Source organism: Cetorhinus maximus, chromosome 14 (assembly GCF_964194155.1).
Source record: "Cetorhinus maximus chromosome 14, sCetMax3.hap1.1, whole genome shotgun sequence".
Lineage (NCBI taxonomy): Eukaryota > Metazoa > Chordata > Chondrichthyes > Lamniformes > Cetorhinidae > Cetorhinus > Cetorhinus maximus.
The window spans coordinates 115,634,295-115,650,357 of NC_135892.1; the positions used below are offsets into that span (position 1 = coordinate 115,634,295).

The window sequence follows — 16,063 nt, forward strand, 5'->3', positions numbered from 1 at the left end:
GGGTGACCGCTTTGCAGAACACCTTCGGTCTGTCCGCAAGCATTACCCAGACCTCCCTGTCACTTGCCATTTTAACACTCCACCCTGCTCTCATGCCCACATGTCCAACCTTGGCCTGCTGCAATGTTCCAGTGAAGCTCAACGCAAACTGGAGGAACAGCACCTCATCTTCCGACTAGGCACTTTACAGCCTTCCGGACTGAATATTGAGTTCAACAATTTTAGATCATGAACTCTCTCCTCCATCCCCACCCACTTTCCGATCCCCCTTTTTTCCAATAACTTATAAAGATTTTTCTTTTTCCACCTATTTCCATTATTTTTAAATGTATTTCCATCCATTTTATCTTTGCCTTTTAGCCTATTTCGATCCCTTTCCCCCACCCCACCCCTACTAGGGCTATCTGTACCTTGCTTGTCCTGCTTTCTACCCTTAATTAGCACATTCCTTAGATAATATCACCACCTTCAACACCTCTTGTCCTTTTGTCTGTGACATCTTTTGGTTATCTCCACCTATCACTGGCCCTCTATCCAGCTCTACTTGTCACACCCCCCCTTAAACCAGCTTATATTTCACCTCTCTTCTATGTTTACTTAGTTCTGTTGAAGAGTCATTCGGACTCGAAACGTTAACTGTGTTCCTCTCCGCAGATGCTGCCAGACCTGCTGAGTTTTTCCAGGTATTTTTGACTTTGTTTTGGATTTCCAGCATCCGCAGTTTTTTGCTTTTAGCAATCATGTTCTCCCTGGCATCGAGACCAACATTCCCCCCCTCAACCAACATAGATCAAAACTGATTATCTGATTCTTTATCTTATGGCTGTTTGTGAGAATCCAGCTGTGCTCAAATTGACTGCTCTACTAACAGCAACTACATTTCAAAAGATGTTTCATTGCTTGTGAAGCACTCTGGGACACTCTGAGGTTGTAAAAGGCATTACCTTTCTTTACTGTGTTCCATGGGTTAGGGAAGAGGAAAAATCAGTCAAAGGCCTTGTGAGTCCTGTTGAAGACTGCATGCATGTTGGGATTTAGAATTCTCCTCCCACCTGTCTCCCCACCTCCCCATAAATCTCTGCCAGTATCTCAGCTGGTGACCCCATCTTACCCCTCCCACTTTGGGAGCAGGTCAGCACACTGAGCAGCTTACAACCTCAGTCCTTTCAATTGTCAAATGGAGTGTGGCTAGGGCAGAGTGAACATACAAACATACAAACAAGGAGCAGGCATAGGCCAGACACCCCCTCAAGCCTGCTCATGGCTGATCTGATAGGAACCTCAAATCTGCATCCCACTTACCCCCAATAACCTATCACCCCCTTGTTTACCAAGAATCCATCCACCACTGTCTTAAAAATATTCAAAGACTGCTTCCACCACCTCTTCAGGCAGAGAGTTCCAAAGACTCACAATTGAGGGAAAGAATTTTGCCTCATCTCTGTTTTAAATGAGCGACCCTTTATTTTTAAACAGTGACCCCTAGTTCTAGATTCTCCCACAAGAGGAAACATCCTCTCCACACCCACCCTGTAAAGTTACCTCAGGACCTTATATGTTTCAATCAAGTCACCTCTTACTCTTCTAAACTCCAGTGGATACAAACCAAACCTGTCCAAACTTTCCTCATAAGACAACCACCCATTCCATGTATTAGTCTGGTAAACCTTCTCTGAACTGCTTCCAACACATTTACATTCTTCTGTCCAGAAGAGATTAATGTCTATAATGTTATTGGAAATTATTTTTTTTAAATATAGTTTAGCGGTTTCTATCTATGCGTGTATCTTTTAATTGGATTAAAGCCAGCTAGTCTGGGTGCTTTGATGTATAGAAAGAAGTAGGTTAGCAATGGAGTTTTTTGAGGATGTTACTTGTATTGATAAAGGAGAGCCAGTGGATGTGGTATATTTAGATTTGCAGAAGGCTTTTGATAAGGTTCCACACAGGAGGCTAGTAAGTAAAATTAGAACACATGCGATTGGGGGTAATATACTGGTGTGGAGAGAGAATTGGTTAAGAGACAGAAAACAAAGAGTAGGAATAAATAAATCATTCTCAGGATGGAAGGCTGTTGCTAGTGAGGTACCACAAGGATCAGTGGTGGGGCCACAGTTGTTCATTATCTATATAAATGATTTGGATGCGAGGAACAAGTGTAATATTTTCAAATTTGCTGATGACACAAAGCTAGGTGGGAATGTGAAGAGGATGCAAGGAGGATTCAAAGGGATTTGGAGAGGCTAAGTGAGTAGACCAGAATCACAGTGCAGAAGAGGCCCTTCGGCCCATCGAGTCTGCACCGTAATGTGAGAAACACCTGACCTACCTCCCTAATCCCATTTACCAGCACTTGACCCATAGCCTTGAATGTTATGACGTGCCAAGTGCTCATCCAGGTACTTTTTAAAGGATGTGAGGCAACCCGCCTCCACCACCCTCCCAGGCAGTGCATTCCAGACCATCACCACCCTCTGGGTAAAAAAGTTTTTCCTCACATCCCCCCCTAAACCTCCTGCTTCTCACCTTGAACTTATGCCCCCTTGTGACTGACCCTTTAACTAAGAGAAACAGCTGCTTCCTATCCACCCTGTCCATGCCCCTCATAATCTTGTACACCTCGATCAGGTCACCCCTCAGTCTTCTCTGCTCCAACAAAAATAACCCAAGTCTATCCAACCTCTCTTCATAACTTAAATATTTCATCCCAGGCAACATCCTGGTGAATCTCCTCTGCACCCATCCAGTGCAATCACATCCTTCCTATAATGTGGCGACCAGAACTGCACACAATACTCCAGCTGTGGCCTCACCAAGGTTCGATACAACTCCAACATGATCTCCCTACTTTTGTAATCTATGCCTCGATTGATAAAGGCAAGTGTCCCATATGCCTTTTTCACCACCCCACTAACACGCCCCTCTGCCTTCAGAGATCTATGGACAAGATCCCTTTGTTCCTCAGAACTTCCTAGTGTCATGCCGTTCGTTGAATACTTCCTTGTCAAATTACTCCTTCCAAAGTGTATCACCTCACACTTTTCAGGGTCAAATTCCATCTGCCACTTATCTGCCCATTTGACCATCCCATCTATATCTTCCTGTAGCCCAAGACACTCACTGTTAACCACCCAGCCAATCTTTGTGCCATCCGCAAACTTACTAATCCTACCCCCCACATAGTCATCTATGTCATTTATATAAATGACAAATAATAGGGTACCCAGCACAGATCCCTGTGGTACGCTACTGGACACTGGCTTCCAGTCACTAAAGCATCCTTCTATCATCAACGTCTGCCTCCTACAACTAAGCCAATTTTGAATCCACCTTATCAAATTACCCTGTATCCCATGTGCCTTTGCCTTCTTCATAAGTCTCCCAGGTGGGACCTTGTCAAAGGCTTTGCTGAAATCCATATAAACTACATCAACTGCACTATCCTCATCTACACACCTGGTCACCTCCTCAAAAAATTCAATCAAATTTGTTAGGCATGACCTCCCTCTGACAAAGCCATGCTGAATATCCCTGATCAAACCTGGCCTCTCCAAGTGGAGATAAATACTCTCCTTCGGAAATTTCTCCAATAGTTTTCCTACCACTGACGTGAGACTCACTGGCCTGTAGTTCCCTGGCTTATCTCTACAACCCTTCTTAAGTAGCGGAACCACATTAGCTGTTCTCCAGTCCTCTGGCACCTCCCCTGTGGCCAGAGAGGAATTAAAAATTTGGGTCAGAGCCCCTGTGATCTCCTCCCTTGCCTCCCTCAGCAGTCTGGGACACAAAGCATCTGGACCTGGAGAATTGTCCACTTTTAAGCCTGCCAACACCTCCAATACCTTGTCACTCCCTATATCAATTTGCTTAAGAACCTCGCAGTCTCTCTCCCCGAGTTCGATACCTTCATCCTCATTCTCTTGGGTGAAGACGGACGTGAAGTATTCATTCAACACTTTAGCGATGTCCTCTGGCTCCACCCATAGATTGCCCTCTTGGTCCCTTATGGGCCTTACTCTTTCCCTGGTTATCCTCTTCCTATTGATATACTGATAGAATATCTTGGGATTTTCCCTACTTTTACCAGCCACAGCTTTCTCATATCCCCTCTTTGCTCTCCTAATTGCTTTCTTAAGCTCCACCCTGCACTGTCTGTACTCCACTAATGCCTCCGCTGATTTGCTTCCCTTGTACCTGCTAAAAGCCTCTCTTTTCCTTCTCATCATAACCTGAATATCTCTGGTCATCCATGGTTCTCTGGGCTTGTTACTCCTTCCTATCACCCTAGAGGGAACATGTTGTGCCTGTACCCTCCCCATTTCCTTTTTGAACACCCCCCACTGTTCCTCTGTAGATTTCCCCACAAGTAACTGTTCCCAGTCTACCTTGGCCAGATCCTGCCTTATTTTACTAAAATCCACTGCAACTTGTCGATTTCTTTGTCCATAACAAACTTAAACTGTACCATGTTGTGGTCGCTATCGCTAAAATGCTCCCCCACCACCACCTCAGCCACCTGTCCGGCTTCATTCCCCAGAATTCCCCAGCACTGCACCGTCCCTTGTTGGACCCTCTACATATTGACCTAAAAAGTTCTCCTGTACACATTTCAAGAAGTCCGCTCCATCCAAGCCCTTAACACTATGTCTATCCCAATTAATGTTGGGAAAGTTGAAATCACCTAATATAATTACCCTATTGTTATTGTTTTTACACACCTCTGCAAATTGTGCACATATTTGCTCCTCAATTTCCCGCTGACTATCCAAAACATGTCAGATGGAATATGATGAGAAACATTGTGAGTTTACTCACTTTGGTAGAAAAAAACAGGAAGGCAGAGTATTTCTTAAATGGTGAGTGGTTGGGAAGTGTTGGGATCCAAAGGGACCTGGGTGTCCTTGTTCAAGTTACTAAAAGCTAACATGCAGGTGCAGTAAGCAACTAGGAAGGCAGATGGTATATTGGTCTTCATCGTAAGGGGATTTGAGTAAAGGAGTAAAGGTGTCTTGCTGCAATTGTATAGAGCCTTGGTGAGACTGCACCTGGAGTATTGTGTACAGTTTTGGTCCCCTTACCAAAGGAGGGATATACTTGCCATAGATGGAGTGCAATGGAGGTTCACCAGATCAATCCCTGGGAAGGCGGGATTGTCTTTTAAGGAGAGATTGAGGAAACTGGGCTTGTATTCTCTAGAGTTTTGCAGAATGAGAGATGATCTCATTGAAACTTACAAAATTCTTACAGTGCTCAACAGGGCTGATATGCATAGGATATTTCCCCGGGCTGGGGTGTCTAGAACCAGGGGACACAATCTCAGAATAAGGGGCAGGCCATTTGGGACTGAGATGAGGAGGAATTTCCTCACTCAGAGGGTGGTGAATCTTTGGAATTCTCTACCCCAGAGGACTGCGGAAGCTCAATCACTGAGCTTGTTCAAGGGAGAAATTGATCGATTTCTGGAGAGTAATGACATCAAGTGATGTGGAGATAGTGTGGGAAAGTGGTGTTGAGATAGATGATCGGCCATGATCTAACTGAATGGTGGAGTAGGCTCGAGGGACTGAATGGCCTACTCCTGCTCCTAGTTTACTATGTTTGTCTTGTCCAATCTACACTGTTTATTTTAAAGGTATAATCCAATTAACCTTCTTCAATCCCATGCCAAGCACTAAAAGGGAATTGTAGTGACACGTGTCCTAGTACACGGTACCGTGCAGCTGCCAAAAGGCAGCTGGAGGGAGAGAAAATTCCTATCAATTTTTACTCACTCTATTCAAGCCAATTATTCTGTTGAAGGGATGGTCGAGCCTCCATGGAGCCTCAGAGTCCGTGGTCTGGATCAGACTGGCATCAATGTGAAAACTGCTACTGAATACGGTCTCTGTTTTCCTACGCTCAAAGAGTGATCTTGGAGTTCCACCATCTGATCTTGCAATGCTAACTCGTAGTCGAGGGAGCAAACCACGGAACTCATCCTGCTGCTTGATGAAGAAAGTTTTAATCCTATACATCTTCAGAAAGTCACTGCGGTCCTGGCCATAAGCCTCTTCAGTTTCATATTCATTGCCCAAGCATTTCAATGTGGCTTCCGAGATGTGGATTCGCCTGAGGGACAACCGGTAATATTAATTATCCAGCCTACATTTCAATAATACTTTCATTTTTCTTGTTCATCTTGGCAATTTTTAAACAATCTTATTTTACAAATTTATCACAACTGCCTCTCTCTCTCTTTGCGACTTCTTGTCTGCCTCATTGCTTCCCTGCCTCTTTCAGTATCTTTCCCTCTCCACCTCCTTTTCACTGTCTCTATCTGATAATTGGTAATTGTTTTTCAGTCGCTCGCTATCCCTTGTATTCCACCTTGATTGGTCTTATCACTCCTGATCTCTTTTTTTCTCTCTTTGTCCTTCTCAGCCTGTAGTTGCTTGATGTTCCAAGTCTCTGTCTCAGTCTCTCTCTACACCTCTCCCGCGCTCACATGAAGCTGGGTTGCACTCTTTACCCTCTGCCTCCTGCACTTTTCACTCTGTCCCTTGGCTGCCTTCTTTTTCTCAGTCAGGCTGTCTTTCACACTCCCCCCTTCCCCTCCCCCTGTCACTCTCTCCTTCCCTCCCTCATTTGTTTTAAGATTCAGTCATGGCTTAGTGGGTAGCACTCTCACCCCCCCACCCCCCCCACCACACCGCCCCACTCAGAGGTTTGGGGGTTCAAGTTCCACTCCAAGGACTTAAACACAAGAACTAGGGGAAGGAGTACTTCATTCAGCCATAAACCCAATTGGAAAAAACGTTTAGACCTGCATTCATATTTCCTGTTTCTTCGATCTGGGAAAAAGTTTAAACTGCCCCCCAGTACATTCTGAGGGAGTGCTCCATTGCTGCTGATGCTATTTTTTCGGATGAGACTTTAAAGTGAGGCCTAGTCTGGTGGTCTGGCCTCTCAGAGAAATGTAAAAGTCCCCAGGGCACTATTTGAAGAGGAGCAATGGAGTTCTTGAAACAGATCACTGGGTTTTTAATCACATTGCTGCTTGTGGGAGCTTGGCTGCAAACAAATTAGATACCGCTTGTCCTACAGTGACTGCCCTTCAAAAGTACTTCACTGGTGGCAAAGCACTTTGGGATGTCCTTGAGTCATTAAAAGGCTGATATAATGCAAATATTTCTTTCTTTTTGACTCTTACTCTGTTCCTCGATCACACACTCTGCACCGCAGTCACACTCGTTATGTCTTGGTTTGCTCTCTTTAACTCTTTCTCGATCTCACCATCTCTGGTATACTCTTACCCAGGTTCACCAGTAGTTTCTAACATGTCGGCAATGTTCACGTCCAATGACCACACATCAAACTGCCACTTCCGCAGTCCCAGTACTCCACACAGGACAAAGCCAGAATGGATCCCTATCCGCATATCGATGTCCGATTGAAAGCTCAACCGGATCTTCCTAAATGACAGAATGAATTGTTATTTCATTCATTTCTTTTAATGGAGAACCTGAGGCTAGAGATCAGCTGGTACCATAGTGAGAGTTGAGTGGATGTTGACTGTATAAAGAAGGCCGAAGAGATGCCCCAGTGTTGGAGATGGTTCTCCTTTTACAACTGGGGGCGAGGGGTAATTCAATCTAAGACCCAGGAATTAAAATAGTCATTTAAATAAAGCAGCCTAACACCTACCTGAACTCAATGTCAATGACCTTCCCTTCCCAGCACCTATTCAGGTGTAAAGCACTGTGGGTGTGCCTGCACCACAGGGACTACAGCGGTTCAAGAAGGCAGCTCACCACCACCTTTTCAAGGGCAATTCGGGATGGGCAATAAATGCTGGCCCAGCCAGTGACACCCGCATCCCATGAACAAATAAAATTAAAATTAATACTCCTCAGATTCTGATGCAGTCCATGTCCAAATGCAGCAAGACCTGAACATTATCCAGGTTTGGGCTGACAAGTGGCAAATAACATTAGCGTCACACAAGTGTCAGGCAATGACCATCTGTCATGAAGCTATTAATGTATATAATATTTTGGGAAATATTTTTCTTTTAAAATAGAGGTTTAATCTGCAGGTGTGTCTTAATTGGATTAAAGACAGCTAGTCTGGGTGCTTTGATATGCACTAGTTTTGATATGTAAGCGAGATAGTGTGCATTTGCATTTTTTGAATAGAGCATTCAAGAAGTGGGGTGAAAACTGACACCTATCTAGCAGATACCAAACAATATCACAGAATCACAGAATCACAGAATCACAGAATCACAGAATCACACAGTGCAGAAGAGGCCCTTTGGCCCATCGAGTCTGCACCGACACGTGAGAAACGCCTGACCTACCTACCTAATCCCATTTACCAGCAATTGGCCCATAGCCTTGAATGTTATGACGTGCCAAGTGCTCATCCAGGTACTTTTTAAAGGATGTGAGGCAACCCACCTCCACCACCCTCCCAGGCAGTGCATTCCAGACCGTCACCACCCTCTGGGTAAAAATGTTTTCCTCACATCCCCCCTAAACCTCCTGGGAAGAGTGTCCTGCAGTCAGCATCACAGTGAAGTAGTCTGGGAAGAGTGTCCTGCAGTCAGCATCACAGTGAAGTAGTCTGGGAAGAGTGTCCTGCAGTCAGTTCTTCTTGAAAATAACAAGAGCGGCATCACAAGACAGTGCAAGGGAGCGGTGGAGAGATCAGAACCAGCCCAAGGGTGGGGAAGATTCAAAAAGTGATGTCATCACAAAGGTAAGAGCTGATTGGCGAGTAGTGGGTAAGTGTTTTTCTCCAGTTTTTTTTCTCCAGTTTAAAATAGATTAAGCTAAGGAAAGGTAAGAGTTCTAGTTTTTATTTAAAGAACAGAAATAATTTAACACTTTTTTCCTGTATTTAACTTAAAGTACGGGTTTTTTTTCATCTAGAGGCATGGCAGGGCAGCTCAGTCACGTGTTATGTACCGCCTGCAACATGTGAGAAGTCCTAGACGCTCCTTGCGCTCTGACCGACCACGTGTGCAGGAAGTGCCACCAGCTGCAGCTATTTGAGCTCCGAGTTTCAGAGTTTGAGTGGCAGCTGGAGGCACTGAGGTGTATCCGCGAGGCTGAGAGTTTCGTGGATAACACGTTTTTAGACATGGTCACCCCACAGCTTACGGAAGTGCAGACAGAGAGGGAATGGGTGACCATCAGTCAGAAGAAAGGTGTCAGGCGGGTAGTCAGGAAATCTCCAGGGTGCATCTCGCTCGAGAACCGTTTTTCTGTGTTGGAAAACAGTGAGAGTGACGGTTCCTCTGGGGAGTGCAGCCACACTCATGGCACTGGGAGTGGCTCAGCTGCACAGTGGGGGAGAAAACAGAGGGGAAGAGCAATAGAGGTAGGAGGCTCGATAGTAAGGGGAACAGACAGGTGTTTCTGTGGCTATAGATGTGACTCCAGGATGGTATGTTGCCTCCCTGGTGCCAAGGTCAAGGATGTCACTGAATGGCTGCAGGGGGAGGGCAAACAGACAGAGACGGTGGTACATATTGGTACCAATGAGATAGGTAGAAAGAGGGATGAGGTCCTGCAAGCAGAACTTAGGGAGCTAGGAAACAGATTTAAAAACAGGACCTCAAAGGTAGTAATCTCTGGATTACTTCTGGTGAGTATAGAAATAGGAGGTTAGGTCAGATGAATGCATGGCTGGAGAGATGGTGCAGGAGGGAGGGCTTTAGATTTCTGGGACATTGGGACTGTTTCTGGGGGTGGTGGGAGCTGTACAAGGCAGACGGGTTGCACCTGAACCGAAATGGGACCAACATCCTTGCGGGGAGGTTTGCTAGTGCTGTTGGGGAGGGTTTAAACTAACTTGGCAGGGGGATGGGATCCTGAGAGGAGGTTCACAGCCAAAATTAGAAGTGAGAGCAAGTAAGTCTGGAAGGAATAGAAATGATAGGTCAGTTAAGGCACAAGGGAGTTTGGCAAGGTTGGATGGTATTTATTTTAATGCAAGGAGTCTGACAAATAAGGCAGATGAGTTGAGGGCACAAATTAACATATGGGAGTTGATGTCATTGCTGTAACAAAGACAGGGTTGAGAGAGGGGCAGGATTGGCAGCTCAATATTCCAGGATACAGGGTCTTCAGGCGAGACAGGGAAAGAGGTAAAAGAGGAGAGGGTATCGCAATATTTATCAAGGAATCAATTACAACAGTAAGGAGGGATGACATCTTAGAAGGCTCCTCAAATGAAGCCATATGGGTAGAACTGAAAAACAAAAAAGGAGCAATCTCATTGCTGGGAGTGTACTAAAGGCCACCAAACAGAGAGAAATAGAAGAGCAGATATGTAGGCAAATTTCAGAGAAGTGTAAAAATAATAGGCTAGTAATAGTGGGGGATTTCAACTTCCCCAGTATTAACTGGGTTAGTCATAGTGTGGTAGGTTTAGAGGGACCAATTCTTCAAATGCATCCAGGAGAGCTTTTTAAGCCAGTACGTAGAAGGTCCTACAAGAGAGGGGGCGGCCCTGGACTTAATTTTAAGGAATGAAGCCGGGCAAGTGGTAGAGGTATCAGTGGGGGAGCATTTTGCAGATAGTGATCATAACTCTGTTAGATTCAAGGTTGTAATGGAAAAGGACAAGGATGGGCCAGAAATCAGAGTTCTAAATTAGGGGAAGGCCGATTTTTAATAAGATCAGATATGATTTGGCCAGTGTGGACTGGGAGCAGCTACTTTTAGGTAAATCTGCGTCAGAGCAGTGGGACTCATTCAAGAAGGAAATAGGGAGAGTAACAGGGCCAACATATCCCAGTAAAGACAAAGGGTGGGACCAACAAATCCAGGGAACCCTGGATGTTGAGGGATATACAGGATTGGATAAAGAGAACAAGGGAGGTTTATGGCAGATACCGAGGGCTCAAAACAGCTGAAGCCCTAGAGGAGTATAGAATGTGTAGGGGAGAAATTAAAAAGGAAATTAGGAGAGCAAAGAGGGGGCAAGAAGAAACATTGGCAGGTAAAATAAAGGAAAATCCAAAGTTATTTTACAAGTGCATTAAGAATAAGAGGATAACTAGGGAAAGAGTAGGGCCCATTAAGGACCATAGTGGTAATTTGTGTGTGGAGCCGGTAGGTAGGGTTCTAAATGAATACTTTGTGTTGGTGTTCACAAGTGAGAGGGACAACGTGGGTATGGAAATCAGGCAGAAGGACTGTGATATAATTAAAGAAATTAGCATAAAAAGGGAGGAGGTTCTAAGTGGTCTGGCAGGCTTAAAAGTAGATAAATCTCCAGGCCCGGATGAAATGTATCCCAGGCTGTTGAGTGAGGCAAGGGAGGAGATGGCAGGGGCGCTGGCAATAATTTTCAATACCTCTCTGGCCATAGGAGAGGTGCCAGAGGACTGGAGGACAGCCAATGTGGTACTGTTATTCAAAAAGGGAGGAAGCAATAAATCAGGGAACTACAGACCAGTCAGTCTAACCTCAGTGGTGGGGAAACTATTGGAAGCAATTCTGAGGGACAGAATTAATCTACACTTGGAGAGGCAGGGATTAATCAAGGACAGTCAGCATGGTTTTGTTAAGGGGAGGTCACACCTGACCAATTTGATTGAATTTTTCAAAGCGGTGACCAGATGTGTAGATGAGGACAATGCATTTGACGTTGTCTACTTGGACTTCAGCAAGGCTTTTGATAAGGTCCCGCATGGGAGACTGATAACGAAGGTAAGAGTCCATGGAATCCAAGTCAATTTGGCAAATTGGATCCGGAATTGGCTGAGTGGCAGGAAGCAGAGGGTGATGGTCGAGGGGTGTTTTTGTGACTAGATGCCTGTGTCCAATGGGGTTCCACAGGGATCGGTGTTGGGTCCCTTCCTGTTTATGGTACATATAAATGATTTAGACTTGAATGTAGGAGGGTTGATCAGTAAGTTCGCGGATGACAAAAAAATTGGTGGGGTGGTAAATAGTGAGGAGGATAGCATTAGATTACAGGAGGATATAGACGGACTGGTCAGATGGGCTGATCAGTGTTAGATGGGCTGATCAGTGTCAAATGGAATTTAATCCAGATAAGTGTGAGGTGATGCACTTGGGCAGGACATACAAGGCACGGGAATACACGATGAATGGTAGGACCCTGGGAAGTACCGAGGATCAGAGGGACCTTGATGCACATGTCCACCGGTCCCTTAAGGTAGCGGGACAGGTAGATAAGGTGTTTAAGAAGGCATATGGGATACTTGCCTTTATTAGCCAAGGCATAGAATATAAGAGCAGGGAGGTTATGTTGGAACTGTATAAAATGCTGGTTAGGCCACAGTTAGAGTATTGTGTGCAGTTCTGGAATCTGCATTATAGGAAGGATGTGATTGCACTAGAGAGAGTGCAGAGGAGATTTACCAGGATGTTCCCTGGGCTGGAGAGTTTTAGTTATGAGGAGACATTGGATAGACTGGGGATATTTTCCCTGGAGCAGAGAAGGTTGAGGGGGGACATGATTGAGGTGTATAAAATTATGAGGGGCATAGATAGGGTAGACAGGAAGGAACTTTTCCCCTTGGTGGAGGGATCAATAACCAGGGAGCATAGATTTAAGGTAAGGGGCAGGAGGTTTAGAGGGGATGTGAGGAAGAATTTTTTCACCTAGAGGGTGGTGGGAATCTGGAACTCACTGCCTGAAAGTGGGGTAGAGGCAGAAACCCTCATAACATTTAAGAAATATTTGAATGTGCACTTGCGATGCCATGGCATACAAGGCTATGGGCCTAGTGCTGGAAAATGGGATTAGAATAGTTAGGTACTTGTTTGGCCTGCACAGACTCAATGGGCCGAAAGGCCTTGTTCTGTGCTGTAGACCTCTATGGCTCTATGGGCAGAATTTCCCCCCCGTCGGGGGGCAGGGAGGGAGTTCAGGAGTGGGTACGTGGAGGCGTGCCTCCAATTGGTGCCCCCAACTGGGGGCGCGCCACCATTTTAAGCTAATTAAGGCCCGCTCAGCGTGACGTCCGCAAGGAAGCGCCATGTACTCTCCCTGTGCGGGCAGAGGGGGATTCCCTAAACCCGAGAGTGCGCTCTGTCGCGCATGGCGTGTGAAGAGCGCACTCATCTCCCTGAGGCTAAGTGCTGCCTCAGGGAGATCAGCTCCACAATAAAAAATGTTAAAAACAGAGAAAAAAAAAATTCCCTGACATGTCCCCTCATGTGACACTGTCACATGAGTTGGGACATGTCCATCACTTTTAGTTAAACTTTTATTAAATTTTTAAAAACCTACATGAAACTGCATCCTTCCCAGATGAGGTTTGATGCTTTTTCTAATGCCCGCCAGGGCTCCCGGCCTGTCCACTAACCTTCAGGTTGGACGGGCAGGTCCACTGATTACATCAATGAGTTTGTCAATGGCCTCAATAGACCATTGACAGGTCAGCGGGAGCACAGCTGCTTCGGCTGACCCCCACCGACCTGGAAATTGAAATGAGGTGGGGTGACATCGGGAGTTCCGCCCAACGTCATCCCGCGTCATTTTACGTGTCAGCGAGCGGGGGGGTCGGAGCCCGCTCGCCGACCAGGAAATCCTGAATTATGACACTATGTTTATATTATTAATACAATTGGTACAATGAATGGGGTTTCATTGTTAAAGGGTAAAGTTCAAAGAGACTGGTGAGACAATGAGAATTTGAATTCAATCAGTGGTGGTAGGTATAACTTCAGTAGTTTTTGGGTGTGCAGGGCAGAGGCAATGTGAGATCAAAAGGCAACTGGTCCAACTGGATCCACAGGGAAAGGAACCTCATTTTGAATTCATAAGGTGCAAATGCTTTGCCTGGTGTTTGGTTAAGTCTATGGGTTGATGTTGTCTTAATGGAGATTCATTTGGGAATTTGTTAAAAGTTATGATAGTGGTAATTTGTAGCCATGTGTATATATATTTTTAATTTGTACATTAATAAAGTTTCAATTAGTTTAATGTAAAACCTCAAGAACTGATGGTCTGATTCCTGAATTTAGAGTCACATCTCAAACATAACACTTAAAATTATAGGTTATGACAGTCGTTTAAAGTTTCCCTCTGGGAATTTTAAATAACTCCGCTTTACCAACTGCTTTGGTCATAACATCATCTCAAACAAGAGAGAATCCAATCATCGACCCTTGATGTTCGATGTCATTACCATCACTGGAATCTCACACTATCATCATCCTGGAGTCACCATTGACCAGAAACTGAACTGGATTAGCCATATAAATACTGTGGCTACAAGAGCAGATTGGGGGCTGTGAATCATGTGGCTCACCTCCTGACTCCTCAAAGCCTGTCCACCATCTACAAGGCACAAGTCAGGAGTGTGATGGAATACTCTGCAATGGCCTGGATGAGTGCAACTCCCACAACACTCAAGAGGCTTGACACCATCCAGGACAAAGCAGCCCGCTTGATTGGCATCACATCCACAAACATTCACTCCCTCCACCACCAACACACAGTAGCAGCAGTGCATACCATCTACAAGATGCACTGCAGAAACTCATCAGGGCTCCTCAGACAGCACCTTCCAAACCCACAACCACTACTGTCTAGAAGGACAAGGGGAGCAGGTAGATGGGAACACCACCGCCTAGAAGTTCCCCTCCAAGTCACTCACCATCCTGACTTGGAAATATATCAGCTGTTCCTTCACTGTCGCTGGGTCAAAATCCTGGAACTCCCTCCTAACAGCACTGTGGGTGTACCTACACCACATGGACAGCAGCGGTTCAAGAAGGCAGCTCACCACCACCTTCTCAAGGGGGCAATTAGGGATGGTAAGTAAATGCTGGCCCAGCCAGCGAAGCCCACATCCTATGAATTAATAAAATTTTAAAAATTCCAAGCATTTTTAATTCCAGTTCTCTGTCATCTATACCCGTCAATTTATTTTATTCTAGACTCCCTACCCCCTTCTCCCTACCCCACCTCTCAAAATCACTCTCCTACTGAGGGATAAATCTGAGGAGACAATATGAAACCCCTAAGCCAGTCAATCCTCCCACCACAATGGTTTGCTGTGACCTACCTCATTGTGGGGGCAGACCCTGCAAAACCAAAAACTCTCCAGTGAGTAACACTAGCAGGTTAGTCTTTATTACCTAACCCTACCTGCCTGGGTCCAAGCCCACTCTCTGTCAGCATTTATGTAGCACTCTGCAAATAATTTCCCCAGTCTCTACTGACCATCCGATACCAGGTGTCTTGGTCTAATGGATATCCTTGGAATCCTGGATGCAATATGATGCAAATTAAAAGAGCATAATTCTCTTATTTACATTTGTTTTGTGGGAAAACATAAACCCACTGCCACCACTGGTAATGGGAGGAGGAATCAGGAGGTGAATAGTGGCAGAGAGCATTGCTGAAAACAGTTTCACTCATGATCCACCACTGAAGGTCAGGTCGAAGTCTAGATCAAATGGTCTACCTAACTGTAATAAAACCCACTGGTTACTACTGTCCTTCAGGGAGGACAAACCCCTGTCCCTATTTGGTCTGGCCTACATGTGACTCCAGACCCACGCTATATGGTTGATGTCAAATGTCCTCAGGGTAGCTAGAGATGGACAATAAATACTAACCTGCAAATGTTACTTATATTGCAATAACACATTGGCCCAAATCTTCTAGACAGCTTTGAAACTGAGTGCATTGTTGAATATACTCAACAACTGAGCATTCACAATCCCCTGGGGTACAGAATTCTAAAGATTCACAAGTGAAGAAATTTCTCCTCTCAGTCCAAAATAGCCAACCCTTATCCTGAGACTGTGATCCTGTGTGCCAGGGAAACATCCTCCCAGCAGCTACCCTGTCAACACCCATTAGATATTCTATGTGCTGCAATATGATCTCCTGGGAAGATGGTGGTGTAATGGTCATGTCTTTGGCCTAGTAACCTAGAAGTCTAGGCTACTGCTCTTGAGATATGGGTTCAAATCCCATGATAGCAGCTGGTGGAATTTGAATTTAGTTTTTAAAATCTGGAATAAAAAGCTAGTCTAATTAATGTCCTTTAGGGGAGGAAATCTGCCATCCTTACCTGGTCTGG

General features: G+C 45.2%; 1 protein-coding gene across 1 annotated transcript in view; it reads right to left on the reverse strand.

Moving 5' to 3' along the window:
* Nucleotides 1-16,063, reverse strand: part of LOC144690014 (adenylate cyclase type 8-like) — a 181,805-nt gene that overhangs the window by 92,988 nt on the left and 72,754 nt on the right. The window contains exons 6-7 of the mRNA XM_078557546.1: nucleotides 7,293-7,451; nucleotides 5,772-6,108 (exon numbers count right to left, since the gene is read on the reverse strand). Of these exons, the coding sequence (XP_078413672.1) occupies nucleotides 5,772-6,108; nucleotides 7,293-7,451 (496 nt within the window). The remainder of the gene's footprint in view (nucleotides 1-5,771; nucleotides 6,109-7,292; nucleotides 7,452-16,063) is intronic.